Genomic DNA, 19,925 nt, shown 5'->3' with positions numbered 1-19,925 from the left:
GCAAAGAGTTTGCTCTGCAGCTAAAGTGGAGACCTGGGACTTCAATGATAAAACTCCATCCTAGAACATTGCGCATGTATAAACCTCCAGTAGGAGCAGGGGAGAGTGTGCTAAGATGAGCCCAGTAGACCTACAGCCAGAGGAACATGAGACAGGAATAAAAACATTTGCATATAGCACAAGTTCAGGATGTGTGCTATCAGTTGAAACCTTAGCAGTGTGCTCAACACAAATAAAGAACAAAATATGAGCTCCCCCCTAAAAGTGGTCTTGCTGAGCCATCTGAGAAAACAGTCCCCATCCCCCTTGTTTCAGAGTACCTATGGCTTACTATTCCAATTAAGTTGCCTTTTTTTAACTGCCTTTTTCATCTCTGTTTCTTTTTTTTATCTATCAAAATCTTATCATAGTCCCTCCCCAGGCTCCTGTGATAGAAGGCCTGGACATCACCCCAGTCAAAGCTGGGGATATTCTAAAACTTAGTTGCCTGTCACATGGAGGAAACCCCCTAGCTTCTCTGTACTGGACTAAGGTGAGATGTATGATAATTACAGTAACATTCTAACATGACATTAATGATCTACTTGTATGCATTTTTTATTGTGTGTAATATTCATGGTGACCATGATAACATGCTACAATAACACATGACATTTGTGTTGGGTGCTTTTCAGTGAAGCACCCAACAGTGATCATCAACAATGAAGATCAATGAGTATGTAGCGCCCCCTAATGTACGGCTGACTACGCCACCCCTTGAGCTAACCGCTATGAGATAGTGTCAGAGCAAGGGGAACTCTGCCCCAATAAGTGTACAGACACAGGTAATTAGAAAAGTAAAAAATTACATTCTTTATTTAGTATTCTGAAGGAGGTTGTACAGGCTGGTCAATAAATGCATAATGTGGGGATCTTAACTGCCACCGGTTAATCAGTCGAGCCACTGAGAGGGAGCACTAACGGAAGCCACGGCCTCTATCCCACACGTGAACGGGTGCACACACCCCCTTTGGGCAACATGCTAATAGTTCAGGCTACACACACTACAAGCTGCATCTTCTAATCAAACTCTCTGATAATTGCTAAGAACAAGAGTTCACACTGCACAGCATTACAACACTGTCACTAGGTGAAGTTGAGGTTAAGGAGACCTGCTTCCCAGGGCCTACAGTGTATATGGCTCGACCAATATTTTGGGGGAACTAATGGCTATGGGGAAAACAATGAACAAAACAAAAAGACAGAAAACCCCCCTAACCTGTGGCTCACAACACGTTCACTAGGACATACCTACAGTCCACAGGCTAAAGGGAAAATCTAAATCAAACCACTAAGAGTAGTACACACAAGCATACACACAAGCATACAAACATTCTCCAGAGAACAGCAGCTTGCACATAATGAAGCTGCGTAGGTCTGTGGCAGTATTAGTTAAGTCACACTGCTGATCAGAACGTCGCTAGGGACGACAATTCACGGCCAAGTCTGCGATGGCTCCCTCTCACGCTTGAAACGAGCTACAGCACCCACAACGCCTCGCCCCGCCTCGCACAAACACAGAGCTAGCAGCATGGAAGAGTTACCTGGCTAAGGACCCCAGGTGTCCGTACATATGCCTGTCTAAATCACTGCCCACTCCCAGCCCCTAATAGTGACGTCACCAGAGCAGGAGAGTGTGAGAAAGGGAAGATAAACCTCAAAACAGACAGAGTGCCCTCCACCTACCAGTTCCACACGCTACAAGTGTATACTGTATGTCAGTGGCATGAATTTGACTAACATGCAAGGACCCTGTAAACTGCACATACGCATACATCGATGCCACTACCATCATAACATGCACATACACAAATTGTACGCTTAAACTGCTTATTTAAAATAAACTACAACAATTTTTCCACTATCAGGCATTGGTTTAACAACTGAAAACATCTGCTGCTCTTCAACATCAAGACGTGGGCTAGGAGATTATTCTATTTCGCATTTGTGCAGCACTGGGTGCACAGTTCTATTGGGCATAATTTATGAATGCCCTGTGATTTGACATACTGTATGTGGTTTGAACACTTTCCACGACTCAATGATGTTACAGTCAAAATCTCATAGCCGCTCCCTCTGATAGATGAGTCGCTCTGTCAGGTGGCTGGGTCTCACTCCTTAGACCTACAGAGTGGCTATTGGCATGTGGCTCTCAGTGGTGATACCAAGCCCAAGACAGCTTTCTGAAGTGAAGTGTGCTTGGTGCCCCTGGATAAACTAGTTTTAAGAGTGGTCATTCTACCGAACCGGCTCTTTTATCTGTTACTGAAGCATTGAGGGTAGCGATTCTACTGGACTTGTCAGCAGCCTTTGATACAGTGAACCATAACATCCTCCTCTCTGCGAGGAGTGAAGGATGAAGCACACACACACACACACACACATCCTCCTCTCTGCGATGTCCAAACTGGGAATGTGTGGGGAGATCATTGCAGATGATTCTGCATGCGGCGGCACATTTGGTCTTTGATCAACCAAAGGACACACCTAACTCAACTCCTCTGCTGGTCACCCTTCACTGACCCTGTAGCTGCTAGGATCACTTTTAAATCTCTCACTTACTCTAGCTTATAGGACAGCCACTGGATCGGCACCTGCGTATTTAAATGTTGTGATTCAGCTCTACTCCCCCTCTCGACTAGCCTGACATTGTCATACTCATAATTCTAATCAGAATATGAGTCTGATACGGCTCCATTGGGCTGTAATTATGGGGCGTGTTTCAACCGAACCAGGAAAAACAACCAATCAGGGCCAGCTGATAAATTAAACTTTTTCCGAATCCCGTAGGAAGGACGGCAAAAACATCTTTTCTGATGGACAAATGCCTTGATCGCGTTTCTCTGTTCCTCTTTCAAAATGAATGCGCTGTCGATGTCTTCTAAAACAGAATCAATGGCAGAATCCACACATCTTAGCTCTCCAGCGGCCGCCATGTTTGTTGAAAACGAATTCAATCCAAGCGCTCTTTGGTGACGTGGTTGATTACGTTACTGTTGATCATCTGTCCATCATCGTATAAAGCCCGCCCTGACAATTTGATTGGTACGAACAGCTTTTTGTTCGAGCATAGTTTCTCCCCAACGGAGCAATGCCAGACCGAACTTCCTGACCTCAAATGTTGTGGGCGGGGCTAAGTTCGGCTGGCACCCAGGGCTACCTCTCGACTACTTTGCTCCTCTGATGAGCGTCTGTTGTCTTTGCCTTCTCTCTGCAGCAAGAGATCGCAGTCAAGACTCTTTTCATTCATGATACCTCAGTGGTAGAATTGAATTATCATCAGTCTAATTAGTTAATTTGCTTGAGGCCTACTCTATAGTGGTCGTTTTGGTTATTATTATTATTATTATTATTAATATTAATAATGGGTACCTAATATTGTCTCTTCATTTATTTTACTTTCCTTAGGCTTATTTCTATTAGTGCCTTTTTCATTTTTGAATTTGATCTGTTGTCTGATGTCTTTTGTTAATGTTTTGTAAGTGGCTTTGTACAAAAGCATCTGCTCAATAGCATAACCACAACCATACTCATGTTAATGATATACAATATGCGGTGTATTTTGTCAGCAACACAATTTGTTCAATGTTGCATCATGTTTTTGTCCCACTTCTCAAGAATCAGTGTTGCACATACTTGAAGATACCCAACAAATAGAAGGGAAATGCACAGTCTGCATCACTGTGTTTACCTTTGACTCAGACGTCTTAAAAGTCGGCACTGGGGAACTTTATAGTCGGAATTTCCTAGTTCCGAGTCGTCTGAAATGCAGCATTCATTTCCACCGGTCTTGTGTCCGGTGAACTCTAAATAATGATTACGTTGTTTTGCTCTAATAATAAGTGTTATTATTATTATATTTTATATATATTATTATACACTCATTTTTGGCGCCGCTTCTCCTCCGACAGTTTTCACGACATTGACACCACTCCAGTGCTGATAGATCAGTCTTAATGCTGTGTTGTGCTATTTTGCACAGCTTTTTGATAGGCCCTCTCGTTATATTTTAATTGGTGTTGTTAATTAACTTCCTCACCTTTTGAGCATTTGATGTCAGACTAACTGTGCTACATACAGACTAATATTATTGATATGTCACAAGGCCTCTTTTCGCAAAACGCCTTCAACATGATTTTATATCAAGTAAATCTATTTGGCCAACTGACCTTTCGACCTTTAGAGGTCAAAACACCTGTGATGCACACAGACTAACATCCTTCATATGTCACAAGGTTTCTTTTTTTTCTTTTGTTGTGGCATATGAAGGACGTCACAGGTGTTTTGATCTAAAAAGGTCAAAAGAACGCACTTCACAGGAACAAAGTCGAGTTTTCCTAGAACTCATTAAGGTGCATTGCACACAATGAATATAGACCATCAAGCCATTTTGAACATTGACCAATCATTCATATTGTAATGGCAGACTGTGTTGTCTGTGCCACAATGTCAGTAATTCATGTCACCCTGTGACATATTAGGCGATATTTATTTCTCATCCAACAGGTGGTAGGAGAGTTAAACATTTCTTTCGTAAGGGGAAGTGTTAGCATCCAAGTAATTGCATAGGTTACAATATGCAACAACCGACTGCTGCTGCACCAATATCACATTTGCATTTTCTCAGAGGAAATCCATTTCTAGTTTAGCTGAATATTCGTAAGAATTCATTATGCTCATCATTATAGTCCAGTGATCATTCCGGACCCAATCCAACCCGACAGGATGACCAGGACCAGGGGACTATACATTATCCCTTACTTATAGCCACTCTCTCTGTTAGGTATGTTCGGCCAATATTTATAATGATGTGAAATTGGTCAACATAACTAACAGAGAGCGTGGCTATAACAAAGATTAATGCTGCATTGGAGACCACTCGGAACTTCCAAATTGAAATTGCCTAGTTCCGTCTTTAAGACAGTGACAGAGCTGTGATTCTTCTTTAAGACAGTGGCAGGGCTGTGATTCGTTTTTAAGACAGTGACAGGGCTGTGATTCGTTTTTAAGACAGTGACAGGGCTGTGGTTAGTCTTTAAGACAGTGACAGAGCTGTGATTCTTCTTTAAGACAGTGGCAGGGCTGTGATTCGTTTTTAAGACAGTGACAGGGCTGTGATTCGTCTTTGAGACAGTGACAGGGCTGTGATTCGTCTTTGAGACAGTGACAGGGCTGTGATTCGTCTTTGAGACAGTGACAGGGCTGTGATTCGTCTTTGAGACTGTGACAGGGCTGTGATTCGTCAATGAATTTCCTTCTATTTGTTGGGTATGAATAATTATGTACTGCCGTTTTCTTCTTCATTTTGACACACTGTCTCTTTAAGCATCTGGAAATAAAACATTTAGTTGATTAAAAAAACCTCTTTCAATAGAATAGCTGAGTAGAGCAGCTAATTCCCCAATTGAAATAAGGCTCCTCCTAAGTTTTCTGTATAATGGCCATCTTTGCTGTCTGTTTTGGCCTCTCTACGATGGCAGGGTCTATGTCTGAATGAATTCACTAGATCACATTTACATTTACATTTACATTTAGTCATTTAGCAGACGCTTTTGTCCAAAGCGACGTACAAGGGAGAGAACAGTCAAGCTACGAGCAATAGAGACCTAGTGTAACAATAAATACTAGTTACCATCATTGCCTGACCAATCACAGAAATATCCCTCATTAAGTCAAGGCTGTTAAGTCATTCAACCCCTCGTTGTTGTCTATATTTCTCTCAACCTGATCCAAGAATGGAGAACTTTTGTCAAGTAGCTGGGAAGAAGATGTTGTTCAAAGAAGATCCAGGAGTCTGTTATTCTTGGAGTTGACCGCAGAGGACAATCAAGCCATTCTGCATTGTGAAAGTCTCAACCAGGTGTCTCAAACTCCACTCTTCATCAGCCATATGCTAACTGTGTTCTGTGAGTTTTCCCATTTCTTTCAGGTAAAAATATATTTGCCATACTTGAGAGAAGTTATATAAGGACAATCTTTACCAGTATGTGTAATGATGTTGAACATAACAGCTTGAACAGTTTTGGTTGATGAAAGTCTTAGAACATAAAAGGGGATTCATCGAATGTTTTTCATGTTGTAAAATAATAATTAGAGCACATTAGTCTACTTGTATCACCAATGTCTGTGAATGTGCACAGTTGAAGAAACAAGTAAACCCGGATCCTCTTTCTGTGAAACAAGTAAACCAGGCTCATCTTTCTGTGAAACAAGTAAACCAGGCTCATCTTTCTGTGCAGCCACCCCCCTCCACCCTTAACACACGCAGATTTAATAGAGCAAAAAGCCCTCTCCTATTCTCCTCTGCCCGTCTCATACAGGCTTCTCTGACATACAGTACCAGTCAAAAGTTTGGACACACCTTCTCATTTTTTGAGAAGTGTTTTCTTTACTTTTATTATTTTCTACATGGTAGATAACACTTTTTTTGTTTAGTACATCATTCCATATGTGTTCTTTCGTAGTTAAAATGTCTTCAGTATTAATCTACAATGTAGAAAATAATAAAAGTAAAGAAAACACTTCTCAAAAAAATGAAAGGTGTGTCCAAACTTTTGACTGGTACTGTATTCCACTCACACTTGAGGACAGAAACACTGCTCAGTCTTCTTGTATTTCCTCACACATTGTGGGTGTACTTTTTGTAGTACAATAATTAAAGCCCTTAAGGAAAGGAAATGTTTTTATTCCAAAAAATGTAGCCTATTTGTACACCACCTTATGCTAATCACGATGTCTACCACATATACATGTTCAGGGCTCCACAAGGGAAAGCGAGGGTAATTCATGTGTTTGTTCTTACACTTTCAGTTGAGCCTGTCAAGGTGAATTTACTAGGAACTTTTGAAGCGGTAGAGGGGCAGACAGTGGCATTCTGTTGTCACACAAGCTCCAGTAACCCTCCCGTGGAGATACGTTGGTGGTTAGGCTTTCGGGAACTTAACACAACACTTCTCTCTAAGGCAAAGGTGAGCAAATGCAAGAGCATTTTATGATAACAACTCAGATATGATTTGAAAATATTTCAATAACACTTTACAATATGGGTACAAATCATATACTTCAGTAATGCTTAGCTAATGCATGACTCATGATGATTCAATTCAATTCAATTCAATTCAAGATGTATCATTAATTCCTGTTGCTCACCACAAATTGGTGAGCCACAAGTCGTTGTGGCTTCATGTGATTACTTGACACTTACTTGATAATCAAGGGATGTTAATTCACAGTTACTTCATACATACACAAATAAGCTAGGGGGGGCAGGCTCAGGAGAGGGATTGGACGCATCTCTGGGCCCCACAGAGGCAATCTGGTGCCTCACACAAGTTCATCCTGTGCATGTTAGCTCGGAAGCGTCCATGTCCTGTTCTGCATCAGTTGAGTCGTACCCAAGAGTTTGTCAAGCATGTGTCCTGCAGGCCTTGTGCTCGGTGTTTCAATGTAGCCGTGCAGTCTGGTGTTGGTTGAGCCCCAACAGGAATTCATGATACATCTTGATTATGTGTTATTTAAGTCTATGATATGTACCCTTATTGTAAAGTGTTACCTTTAGCTGAATGTTTGATATGGAACAGTATATTTGTTTGAACTGTAAGTGGACCTGTATTTATGAAATTCTGTCATTCAAAAAAGTGCTGGTTAAGGGTTGAAGCAAGGTTTTAGACTTTTTGGGTGAGGGTTAGCATTACAGTCAGGTTGTGGTCAGGGATTGTTGCTACCTGACACATGTTGATGGTTAACGATTGACTTAGACTTTTCTACAGTTTCTACAAACCAGATGAAGGGTTAAAAATAAATTATTTATACATCTACTTACCATAGGTGAGGGACACAATGCTTTTTCTTGCCACCTTTCATATATTTTTGTTTCATCAGGGTGAAAATGGAGGGATGACTACCATGTCCAACCTCACACATACAGTTTCTCGAGAAGAGAATGGTCTCCTTCTCTCGTGTGAGGCATTCAACAAAGGCACCCAGTTCTCCAGCAGCACATCGAAGATACTTCATGTGTTCTGTAAGTTCCATAATAACCGTTTTGCTGCCTTCTGTTTCAATTCTCAGACATCTTACTTCACCTCTTTCCTTTCCTCTTTACCCGTCTCAGATCCACCACACAGAGTATGGCTGCATGCTCCCCCAGAGGATGTAACCCTCAAATCAGGACACCCAGTGCATCTGACATGTTTCTCCACTGGAGGGAATCCCACAGGACAGCTGACATGGTTTAAAGTATGTATGCATGCATGGGTGTGTGCTGGGTGCTGGTGAAGGCTTGTGCAATGGTACAGTAGCCTGCTTACTTCATTTACGAAATATAGATACAAATAAGTCATATACTTGTCAGACACATGCTGCTGTAACAAGTCACCAAAGATCTTCCACAATAGTATGTATTTTGTATACATCTCGTAATGCCTTTGGGTCGCACCACACAGTCTGTTATGGAAGGCATTCAGTTACTTTCACGTCCCTGAGAAGATGTGGGTGTCATTCAGGGCATATGTAGTGGATATTCAGTTGTGCTTTAACACAAGTAACTGCACCACAACCAGAACCACTCCAATAATAACTTTGTTAGCCTTTCCTGGTTAAAGGAGTTAGCTTAGTGACGAACTGAACATGTTTTGTAGGGCTGTGTGAGCTGTGGTAAACTTAGTGACGAACTGAACATGTTTTGTAGGGATGTGTGAGGTGTGGTAAACTTAGTGACAAACTGAACATGTTTTGTAGGGATGTGTGAGGTGTGGTAAACTTAGTGACGAACTGAACATGTTTTGTAGGGCTGTGTGAGCTGTTGGAAACTTGCCTCTAACAAAAGCTGGCTTGTTTTTAAATTGGCCCATTTCTAATCAACCAGCACATCAATACATCCATTGAAAACCAATGACTCTTGTTATAAAATATACATATATATATATATACTATATGTACAGTATATATTTTTATATATACTATATATATCTATATATATCTATAATATAATATAATATAATATAATAATACTGTGTTCATCACCCGTCTATTTTCAAACCACACTTGTACACACATACTTTGTTTAACAGAATATACATGAATACATGAATACATTTATGTGATATTTATGTGATATTTAAGAAGATGTTGAGAGGCCATGGCAATGTCATGTTGACAGACGTCTCATCGATACATGTGTGTTTTTGTAGTTTGCTCAACACAATTTTGTCACAGTTTTCTGTGCACTACTTGCCTTCTACATTCTACTTGAATGTCTGATCCGTGTTGTTACTGTTAGTGTTATTTACTAATACTGATGAGCAATCATACTTCTCTTGAGGAAATGTATCACTAGTTATGTATGACTTTATACTCCACCCCAATCGGTTAAAAACTCTGTTTACTCTGCAGTGATGGACCATCTGGCACTCTCTCTCTCTCTCTCTTCTACAGAATGGCAGGGTCATACAGGGTTCCTCTAAACAGGTCTCCTTAAAGAGAGGTGTCTCCCTGGAGCTGAGATTCATCCTTCAGCCCAGTGACAACTTGGCCATATACCGCTGTGATGTTACCAACCTGTCTAAGAAACTACTCTCTGCCAAGACCAGGCTTAAAGTACAGTGTAAGGAGAAAACATATTGAATACTGCCTGACGGATGATCATCAAGAGTCACACAGGCCAACACAGTGAGGAGCGAAGGCTCAAAGCCATAGCATGAGGAAGGTTTTTGTTGAAATGGTAGAAGAGTGAGCCGCAGAAGTCTCTCCTCAGAGCAATAGATAAGAAGTTCATTGCACACGACTCTGTGATCTCCATGTTCAAGGTCAAAGGTCAAAGCAGTGGGCTTCCGATGGGTCCTTCTGTGTGCGCTAGTCTTCTATTTCCCAAAGTATTTGGGTCATTCCTCTATAGCCCCCGCTCCCTTGTTTAAACTCCACTTAAGTTTCTAAGCTCTACTACCTAAACCTCCCGTCCATAAACAACAAACTCAATTCTTTTAACACACACTAATAAACATTTATACATTTTGTTTCCAAACGTATTTCTCTTTATTATTTTACTCATGACATAAATGTGATGTTCGTCAGTGTGAGACTAAGCTAGTTTACCAAAAGGTGAATCTTTTATACACTAACACTAACACTAATATACTCATCTTTACCAGGGATGCCAATTATTGTGGAAGGGACTGTACGTAATTAATGTCTGCTTCAGTCACAAGCCACCACATGTAAATATATTAATGATATAATTGGCATCAAATTGAATATTCAATCAGATGTACTCTGACAAAAAGACACTGAGAGACTTTGACTACATGAAATATGTAATGTCTGTATTAAAGAATATACAACCAATCAACCACATCACATATCATAATCAAACAAGTTGTTCCCGTTTGTATATGATTTTCATTTCCCTTTTTCCTTTGCAGTTGCCTCAATCCACGTTGAAATCCAGGTGAAGCCTAAGGTCCTGCGGAGGGGGAAGACTGTGAGTCTGGACTGCCTGTGTGGCAGCAGCAACCCCAAAGCCAACGCTAGCTGGAGCGTCGGCTTCGACAGGTAGCTGTCTGAAGCCACCCTCATTACATTCATACAAAGGCACCTATACATTATGGGATGTTTAGTCCATATATGAGGTGTGACCATGATTTAGTGATAAAAGTATGATTTGTAAATGGACCATGACATTTGAAAAAATGGATGAATGAAATGTGTAAGGTTTGTTTGGTGATACACCTGTAAAGATGTTAGAAACTTTGAGAAGCCTTAAAGATTTCTGAAAAAAAATAGATTCAATAATTCAGCTGTCTTGATTTGTCTGTGTATGTGACGATTCATCAACATACCTACATATTCTCAGATTATCTGTAGCGTACAGTATATGTGACGAGTCATCAACATACCTACATATTCTCAGATTATCTGTAGCGTACAGTATATGTGACGATTCATCAACATACCTACATATTCTCAGATTATCTCTAGCGTACAGTATATGTGACGATTCATCAACATACCTACATATTCTCAGATTATCTGTAGCGTACAGTATATGTGACGATTCATCAACATACCTACATATTCTCAGATTATCTGTAGCGTATATGTGACGAGTCATCAACAGATTTCTCAGATAATTCAGTTGAATTTGAACTACTCGTTCAACCTGTACTATACAAATGTTCAACAGTCTATATACAAATATTCAACGAACAATTATTAACACATTTCACATTTCACAAATGTTCAACAATACATGTACATGTTCAATGAATATTTGACCATGTGTATATGTTATTTATCTATCGATGTTGAACATGTGAGTGTTATGAAATGTTCAGTTAAAAGTAACAGTGGAATAACAAGTTACATTTCTCAAATTGAATTGAATTGAATTCTCGTGCAAAAATACATGTACTACTATACAGCTGACTACAGTTAACCCATGTATTGCTTTTAACTCAATATAGTATACTTATTAAACAAACCACGACTATTGCCTTGTCCATGTAGTGTATGCATAAACCTTATCTTTTACCCCAGAATTGCAACCAATCCAATATAAACATGAAGTTGATTTTCACTTGCATAACCCTTTAACATCTGTAGATATTAATTTGATCTACCAAAATAAAGTGAAAACTAGCTTCTAGAGTTTACAGGCTCTATGTTTTCAGTCGACCTGTGCAAACTGTAATAGGACAAATTAAGCAATAGTTTCTAGTTCTACTTTTCTTTTAACTGAACTTTACCGATGATTCAACCTGTTTATTAACATAATGATTTAAAGAAATGACTGATGTTGAAAATATGTACATTACCATCACCTCCAGTATCCCCATGCTGAGGATGAATTAGGCTGACACTTCACTCGAAGACCATTATCTTGCTAACTATATATCTCCTCTAAATATTTCCCTCTATATATTTCACGTCCCTTATTTTGCGTTGTTGCCTGGCAGCATTGGTACACAAAAGTTGCACGTTCCTTGCATGTTGGTGACATAAATGGACCATGGTCTGCAACCAAATAATGTGATGTGAAGAGAGACTGGCAGGGGAAAGGGGGAATAGTTGCACTTGAGTTTGGACCAGCAAAATGGACCAAACATGCAAACAGCCTCAGACACTTTTACCTCCATGACACATTGAATGAACATCCAGTGGGACACCATTCAAACCAACGGTGTGCTTCAGCCCAATATCCAGACGGGACAGTGTAAAGAGCAGACTTGAACCAAACATCTACAGAAAAAGCAAAACAGCTCAATTGTTAAATCTTTAAAATGTGACAAACACTCTGTAAATATTCTGTAGGGGGATTATCCAAATAAAGTGTAACGGTAATTTCTGTTGCTTGGTTAGTTTTTATCGTTCTTTAATGTCCTGAAAGAGCTTTAATCTGGATAGGAGCAATCGTATCTACGGGCTCATGTACATTCAGGTTTTTAAATGCTGCCGTCCATAGAACATTAAACAGATATGCCTGACAATCCAGTTGTGAATGAGAGTGTTGTTTGGTAACAAACTGTGCAGCGAAATGAAAAAGTCTTTCACAGAGATGAACCTGAAGTGCCAGATTGATCCTACTTTTTATCTAGGCATGCATGACTTGGTATTTAAGGGCAAAACGAGAGGGGCAATTCAGTATAACAATTGATCTGATATATCTTGGAGACTCGAGTATGGTATTTGGTAACTTCCACTGACTTTCTCTCGATGGTCTATGTGTGTGTCTCCTTGTCTGGTAAACTTAGGCTGGCTGGGGTGGAGATGGCCAGCAGACCGGCAGAGTATGGTGGTGTGTCCTTTCGAAGCAATCTGTCCCTCACTCTCACCTCTCAGCATCACCAGCAGAGGGTCACATGCAAAGCGTTCAGCAAACTGCTCTCCGAGGCGGTCAGCTCCTCCTACACACTCAACGTGCTTTGTGAGTAAATGTGTTCGTGTGGAATCTCTAACCACTAGCACAAGACATTTTATATCTTCTTTGTGAGTAAATGTGTTCGTGTGGAATCTCTAACCACTAGCACGAGACATTGTATATCTTCTTTGTGAGTAAATGTGTTCGTGTGGAATCTCTAACCACTAGCACAAGACATTTTATATCTTCTTTGTGAGTAAATGTGTTTGTGTGGAATCTCTAACCACTAGCACAAGACATTTTATATCTTGTCGTGTACAACTGGTTTCTAAATGATGTAAGCGTCAAGATTGGTTAGAGGCTGCATTATAGCTAAAAAAAGAAACACACACACACACACACACACACACATTACATACAGATGTGGACAAAATTGTTGGTACCCTTCCGTTAAAGAAAGAAAAACCCACAATGGTTACTGAAATAACTTGAAACTGACTAAAGCAATAATAAATACAAATGTACTGAAAATGAACTAATGAAAATCAGACATTGCTTTTGAATTGTGGTTCGACAGAATCATTTAAAAAAACAAACTAATGAAACATATAGCATAACCCTATAACTCCATCAGGAAGGAAAGACGTTAGAATTTAACAGCAAGGCAACAGACAAGGCTTATTTTCTGCAAGGCTTATTTTCTGCAAGGCTTATTTATCTTGCCTATTTGTGAGTTGAATTGGAGTGATCACATAGAGATCTTACCTGGCTTCAGGTAATTCTTCACCCTCTAAAAAAATTCAAGAGCTATTTGAGCATACGTAGCAAACAAAGTCAATGCTGTAGCAACTACGAAAAATAGATGGCATCATATACAGTTAGAGAGAAGAGAAGAAGAGAAGAGAAGAGAAGAAGAGATGGCATCATATACAGTTAGAGAGAAGAAGAGAAGAAGAGATGGCATCATATACAGTTAGAGAGAAGAAGAGAAGAAGAGATGGCATCATAAACAGTTAGAGAGAAGAAGAGAAGAGAAGAGAAGAGAAGAGAAGAGAAGAGATGGCATCATATACAGTTAGAGAGAAGAAGAGAAGAGAAGAGAAGAAGAGATGGCATCATATACAGTTAGAGAGAAGAGAAGAGAAGAGAAGAGATGGCATCATATACAGTTAGAGAGAAGAAGAGAAGAAGAGAAGAGAAGAGATGGCATCATATACAGTTAGAGAGAAGAAGAGAAGAGAAGAGATGGCATCATATACAGTTAGAGAGAAGAGAAGAGAAGAGAAGAGAAGAGATGGCATCATATACAGTTAGAGAGAAGAAGAGAAGAGAAGAGAAGAGAAGAGATGGCATCATATACAGTTAGAGAGAAGAAGAGAAGAGAAGAGAAGAGAAAGAGAAGAGAAGAGATGGCATCATATACAGTTAGAGAGAAGAAGAGAAGAGAAGAGAAGAAGAGATGGCATCATATACAGTTAGAGAGAAGAGAAGAGAAGAGAAGAGAAGAGAAGAGAAGAGATGGCATCATATACAGTTAGAGAGAAGAAGAGAAGAGAAGAGATGGCATCATATACAGTTAGAGAGAAGAAGAGAAGAGAAGAGAAGAGAAGAGAAGAGAAGAGATGGCATCATATACAGTTAGAGAGAAGAAAGAGAAGAGAAGAGATGGCATCATATACAGTTAGAGAGAAGAAGAGAAGAGAAGAGAAGAGAAGAGAAGAGAAGAGAAGAGATGGCATCATATACAGTTAGAGAGAAGAAGAGAAGAGAAGAGAAGGCATCATATACAGTTAGAGAGAAGAAGAGAAGAGAAGAGATGGCATCATATACAGTTAGAGAGAAGAGAAGAGAAGAGAAGAGAAGAGAAGAGAAGAGAAGAGAAGAGAAGAAGAAGAGAAGAGAAGAGATGGCATCATATACAGTTAGAGAGAAGAAGAGAAGAGATGGCATCATATACAGTTAGAGAGAAGAGAAGAAGAGAAGAGATGGCATTATATACAGTTAGAGAGAAGAGAAGAGAAGAAGAGATGGCATCATATACAGTTAGAGAGAAGAAGAGAAGAGAAGAGATGGCATCATATACAGTAAGGGAGACATAAAAGATGCAGCAAAAGTGAGTAAAACCGGTTGCTGGAGAGAGAGAGAGAGAGAGAGAGAGAGAGAGAGAGATAGAGAGAGAGAGAGATGCTGTCACCATTGGTTCAGGAAGTTTCCTCTATGTGCTCATCAAACACTCAACCTGGATTACACGTTTGTTTAAAAAGACAAAAAAATGTCACAAGATAGATGTTTGAATTTTACAGGAACAGGGAAATTCTATGAAAGCCCTGAAAGAAACAACAATATTCTCAAAATGAATAGAAATATTGGGAAACATTGTATTTACATTAATGTTTTACGCCTGCAGGCATTTTTGATAATAAATCATACATACTTGAAAGATTTCTGTGAGGGGAGATGGACTGGTGTGTGTGTGTGTAATTCATTTATGTTGAATTACCTTTCTGTATATATGTTTATGTTGAATTGCCTTTCTGTATATATGTTTATGTTGAATTACCTTTCTGTATATATCTTTATGTTGAATTGCCTTTCTGTATATATGTTTTCAATTTTCAGCAAAAGTCATTTCTTACATGAATAATAGAACATGAGTTTTTTCTTTCCACTTTGCCTTTTCCAGTTCCTCCTGAGTTCAGCTCGGAGCAGCCCAAAGAGGTGAAGGCTGTAGAAAATGATGAAGTCAGTCTACCCTTGATGGTGTCCGCCAATCCCACAGAGATGACATGTGACTGGATCTTTCATGGAAAGAAGCTGGACAAAGGTGACAGTATACAGTGCATACTGAATTATATACTGAAAAAAGACTGATCGTTTATACGAGAGGTGTTGACCGAGTCTAGGGCCCTTATTTTGAGGACGATAATGGCTGGTGGAAACGGGAGCGCATGCGCACTCTTGCTCAAGCGATAGTGAGCAGTACATGTGTGATCAAAGGTGCTAAGTGGGCAGAATCAAGGACCTGGTCTTCGATTCAATTGTAACTGAGTTTGCTAATAGGAAATCCCCAAAGAAGCCTTCCAAAGGGCAGATAGATAGAGGACCCATCAGACAGACAGACAGACAGACAGACAGGCAAACAGACAGACAGACAGACAGGCCCTGGAAAGCAGAGGAGGAGAACAGGAGAGACACAGTCAGGAAAGAGACAGCCTACGGTGTATGTGAGGGAACAATCTATATTAAACATAGTATCATCATTATAAAACAAATTCCTTAGGTCCTTTGTGATTTGATTTGTTACATCAAAAAGAAAAAAGCCCAACTACCAAACCAAGTTAGCTAGGGGCCCCTCAAACATTTGTGCGCAGGGCTCTATACCTTGATGTTTCAGGCATGCTTGTATATTGTCAATTGATTTGCCTCGTTTGGAAAGCTACTCCTGTTGTTTTTAAATGTGCTATGTAAATAAGAAAGAGACTTCACTTGACGAGACATTTCTGTATGATGACCTGCCTATGCAATTTCTCAACTTTACCAAAGCTAGACTACATATCTAATCAGTTTAAAGTAAAAAAAATTCAATTTAGAAAATGAGGACATTTCTCTGTGATTCAGAACTTTTGAATGGTAGTGTATATGATGTAAGAATTGACTGAAACGGTTCTGTTTTCAGAGACAGAATGGCGATACTGCTGGGATGATGGTTTTGTCCTCAAGATCAGAAATGTGACAAGGAATGATGCAGGAGTATACAATGTGGAGTGTGCCAATGAAGAAGGCCACAGCCACACCTCAACCATCTTAAACATTTCCTGTGAGTACAGTGACAGAAGATTAACTTTATTTTTTAGTCATAATTCAGAAGGAGAGATGACGTACTTCAACTTATATATATTATATATTATAAATATATGTTTGTTGCTTTACTGTAGACACATTTCCTTTTACAACAGCAGACTCTTAATGAATGTGTCATGAGCTGAGTACATACCTTTACTACTGTGGTAATACCTGGGATACAATGGGCCTCATTCTCGAACGCAGTTAAGAAGAATTTAAGAGGAATTTAAGAGGAATTTCTTCTGAATTGGATTTAGGACAACATTTGGCATTCATGAAAGTTTTCTCATCTGGGATTTGCTCTGAACTTCAGAAGACTTTCCGAACTCGAAATAGCAGTCGTAACTCGGCCAGAGTTTTCTCAAATGCGATTCCTTCAAAAACCATGGGCCATCTTGTGGTTTTTTGAGGAATTGCATTTAAGAAAACTCTCCGTGTTAATGAATTTGTGAGAAATCGTTGGTGATTGCGTTCACATCAACTCTACAGATCCTCGGATTAAAGTATCATTAACAATTACGTTTCACATGTAGGCCTAAAGTCATGATTCTACGAGGCACCGTGATGTCATAAAATAAATAAAAGGACTACACCGGAATGCTGCGCTCGTCTAGTGAGCGTCGTTTGGCACTGCCGTCTGTGCAAGTACGGCAATCCAGAATTTTCAAGTAGTTCCACGTTGGTGGAACGAACTGCCTAGCACTACCAGAGCAGGCGCGTCCCTCTCTACCTTTAAGAAGCTTTTGAAGACCCAAAGACCCGAAATTTCCTATTTCGTTTTTCTATTTCTTATGTAAAGTAGTATTTATTGTTACACTAGGTCTCTATTGCTCGTAGCTTGACTGTTCTATCCCTTGTACGTCGCTTTGGACAAAAGTGTCTGCTAAATGACTTAATGTAATGTACACGAACACTGCAAATGTAAGTGAATAAATAAATAAGCACTAAACTCAATCACGTTGATATAGCTATAGTGGAATAGAATGGACACATCTACATCCTGCAACAGTCCATCTCTGCACCGTTCAAGTCATAGACATATATAGTTGAAGTTAGATCTGCGTTAACTCGACGGTGATCGCTAGGCGCTTTGACATGACTCGTTTACGAGTTGCTTTCGTGTAGATTCGGTCGATTCCGACTGCACACGTCACTACGGTTGCGTGCCCTTATAAGGAGCTGGCAGGGCGTGTATGTATGCAAATTCAGGAGCACGAGAACGCGCTTTCAATTTAAGAAAACTCTTCCGGGGGAGCACAGCCCAGAAAACTTCTGCTGCGTAGGACCACACTTTCAAGCGTGCATGAATTTGGCGGATGTCTTTTGCTTACGTTGTTTTTCCGAAGCCCGTAAGAAACATTTCAGAAGAAACTTCAGAAAATGTTCGAGAATGAGGGCCAATGAGTTTAGTTGAAATACTATAAATGTCAACTGCCAGTTTTACTGAATCATGTTCTAACTAAACACTAAAGCCTGGCTGGTAAAGTGACATACTTATCTCAGCAGAATGGGCCTCATTCTCGAACGCAGTTAAGAAGAATTTAAGAAGGAATTTCTTCTGAACTCCACTTCCAGTGGATTTAGGAACAAATTTGGCATTCATGAAAGTTTAATTCATCTGGGATTTGTTCTGAACTTCAGAAGAATTTTAGAACGCGAAATAGCAGTCGTAAATCGGCCAGAGTTTTCTTAAATGCGATTCCTCAAAAAACCACAAGATGCCCCACTGGGCCGCTCTGTGTTAGAAGTGTTAAGGGCTGAATTTGTGAGAAATCGTTGGTGATTGCGTTCACATCAACTCTACAGACATCCTCAGATTAAAATAATTATAATAATAATAAATACGAGAATATTTGTATCATTTACGACTAGGGTTGGGTACCGAGAACCGGTACCAATATGGAACCGGTTCCAATACAACCGGTACCTACCCGGACCGAAATGCAACGCAGATTTCGGTGCTTCATTTCGGTGCCTGAGCCAATTGAACACGGTCGCTAGGCAGATTCTGTGGGGCACATGTAAAACTGCCCCAGCTCCCAATGTAATCTTTGTCCTGTGTCGCTCACGCTCATTGGTGTTTTCATAGCAACAGTGTTATGACAGTGAAGAGCAGGCAGCATTTCAGAGCAAGCACAAACAGAGCTAGCCATCAACCTTTTAACAGAGAAAATACCGAAAGGTAAACGGTCAAAAGTGTGGCTGTATTTCGCACAAAAAGATTCAAACATCGCGACGTGCAGCAAATACAACAAAATAATTGCGTGAAAAGAGGGGAGAGAAGGCAAGAGTCAACAGCAGATCAGCAACCGAAGACTGAAAAATATACGGAGATGACAGCTAAACTACCAACGGTAGTCTCTTAAAGGGGCAGTACACATTTTCTCGTACTCAGTGTGTTCAAGTAACAAGATTAACTATAAACAAGATAGAAAAGATAGGTATAAACAAATCATAAAATGGTGAAATTTCATGAAATAAATGCAATCAAAATAATACATTTTTGACTCCAAAGGCAAATATGCTCATATTTTTGCAAAAGAAGTTTGAAACAGTTCATATATTATTTAAGTTAAGTTAAAAAGTGTTTTGTATTTATTTATTTATATATATATAATCTACTTTAAACAGTTCATATATTTGGCAATAAAAAAAGCCTTTCTTAAATGTCGTCAATCGTAATTTTTTTTATTTATTATAAAAGTATTGGTTCCGGCACCGTTTAGGCACCGGTATCGTTTTAAAAGTATCGGTTATGTACCGGTATCGGATAAACACCAAACGATACCCATCCCTATTTACGACAATTACGTTTCACATTTATAGTCATGATTCTATAAGGCATCGTGATGTCCTAAAATAAATAAAAGGACTACACGAACACTGCAAATTTAAGTGAATAAATAAACTCAATCGCGTTGATATAGCCATAGTGGAATAGAATGGACACATCTTCATCCTGCAACAGTACCTCCACCTCTGTACCGGTGAAGTTAGATCTGCGTTTACTAGACCGGTGCTCGCTTTCCGCTTTGACATGACTTGCTTTCGAGTTGCTTTTACGTGGATTCGATTCCAACTGCACACGTCACTACGGTTGCGTGCCCTTATAAGGAGCTGGTGGGGCGTGTATGTATGCAAATTCAGGTGCACGTTCAATTTAAGAATCCTCATCCGGGGGAGCACAGCT

The 19,925-nt window shown here is 39.8% G+C and overlaps 1 protein-coding gene across 5 annotated transcripts in view; it reads left to right on the top strand.

Annotated features, from left to right (window-relative positions):
* nphs1 (NPHS1 adhesion molecule, nephrin) overlaps positions 1–19,925 on the top strand; it is a 63,727-nt gene that overhangs the window by 14,703 nt on the left and 29,099 nt on the right. For all 5 annotated transcript variants that reach the window (XM_031576830.2, XM_031576829.2, XM_031576828.2 and 2 more), the window contains 10 exons: positions 411–532; positions 5,774–5,945; positions 6,850–7,007; positions 7,921–8,062; positions 8,153–8,277; positions 9,475–9,643; positions 10,458–10,587; positions 12,786–12,958; positions 15,576–15,716; positions 16,569–16,709. In XM_031576830.2, the coding sequence (XP_031432690.1) occupies positions 411–532; positions 5,774–5,945; positions 6,850–7,007; positions 7,921–8,062; positions 8,153–8,277; positions 9,475–9,643; positions 10,458–10,587; positions 12,786–12,958; positions 15,576–15,716; positions 16,569–16,709 (1,473 nt within the window). The remainder of the gene's footprint in view (positions 1–410; positions 533–5,773; positions 5,946–6,849; positions 7,008–7,920; positions 8,063–8,152; positions 8,278–9,474; positions 9,644–10,457; positions 10,588–12,785; positions 12,959–15,575; positions 15,717–16,568; positions 16,710–19,925) is intronic.

Source organism: Clupea harengus, chromosome 11 (assembly GCF_900700415.2).
Source record: "Clupea harengus chromosome 11, Ch_v2.0.2, whole genome shotgun sequence".
Taxonomy (NCBI): domain Eukaryota; kingdom Metazoa; phylum Chordata; class Actinopteri; order Clupeiformes; family Clupeidae; genus Clupea; species Clupea harengus.
The sequence above is the reverse complement of the archived record's forward strand: the minus strand, read 5'-3'. Positions and strand labels throughout refer to the sequence as shown.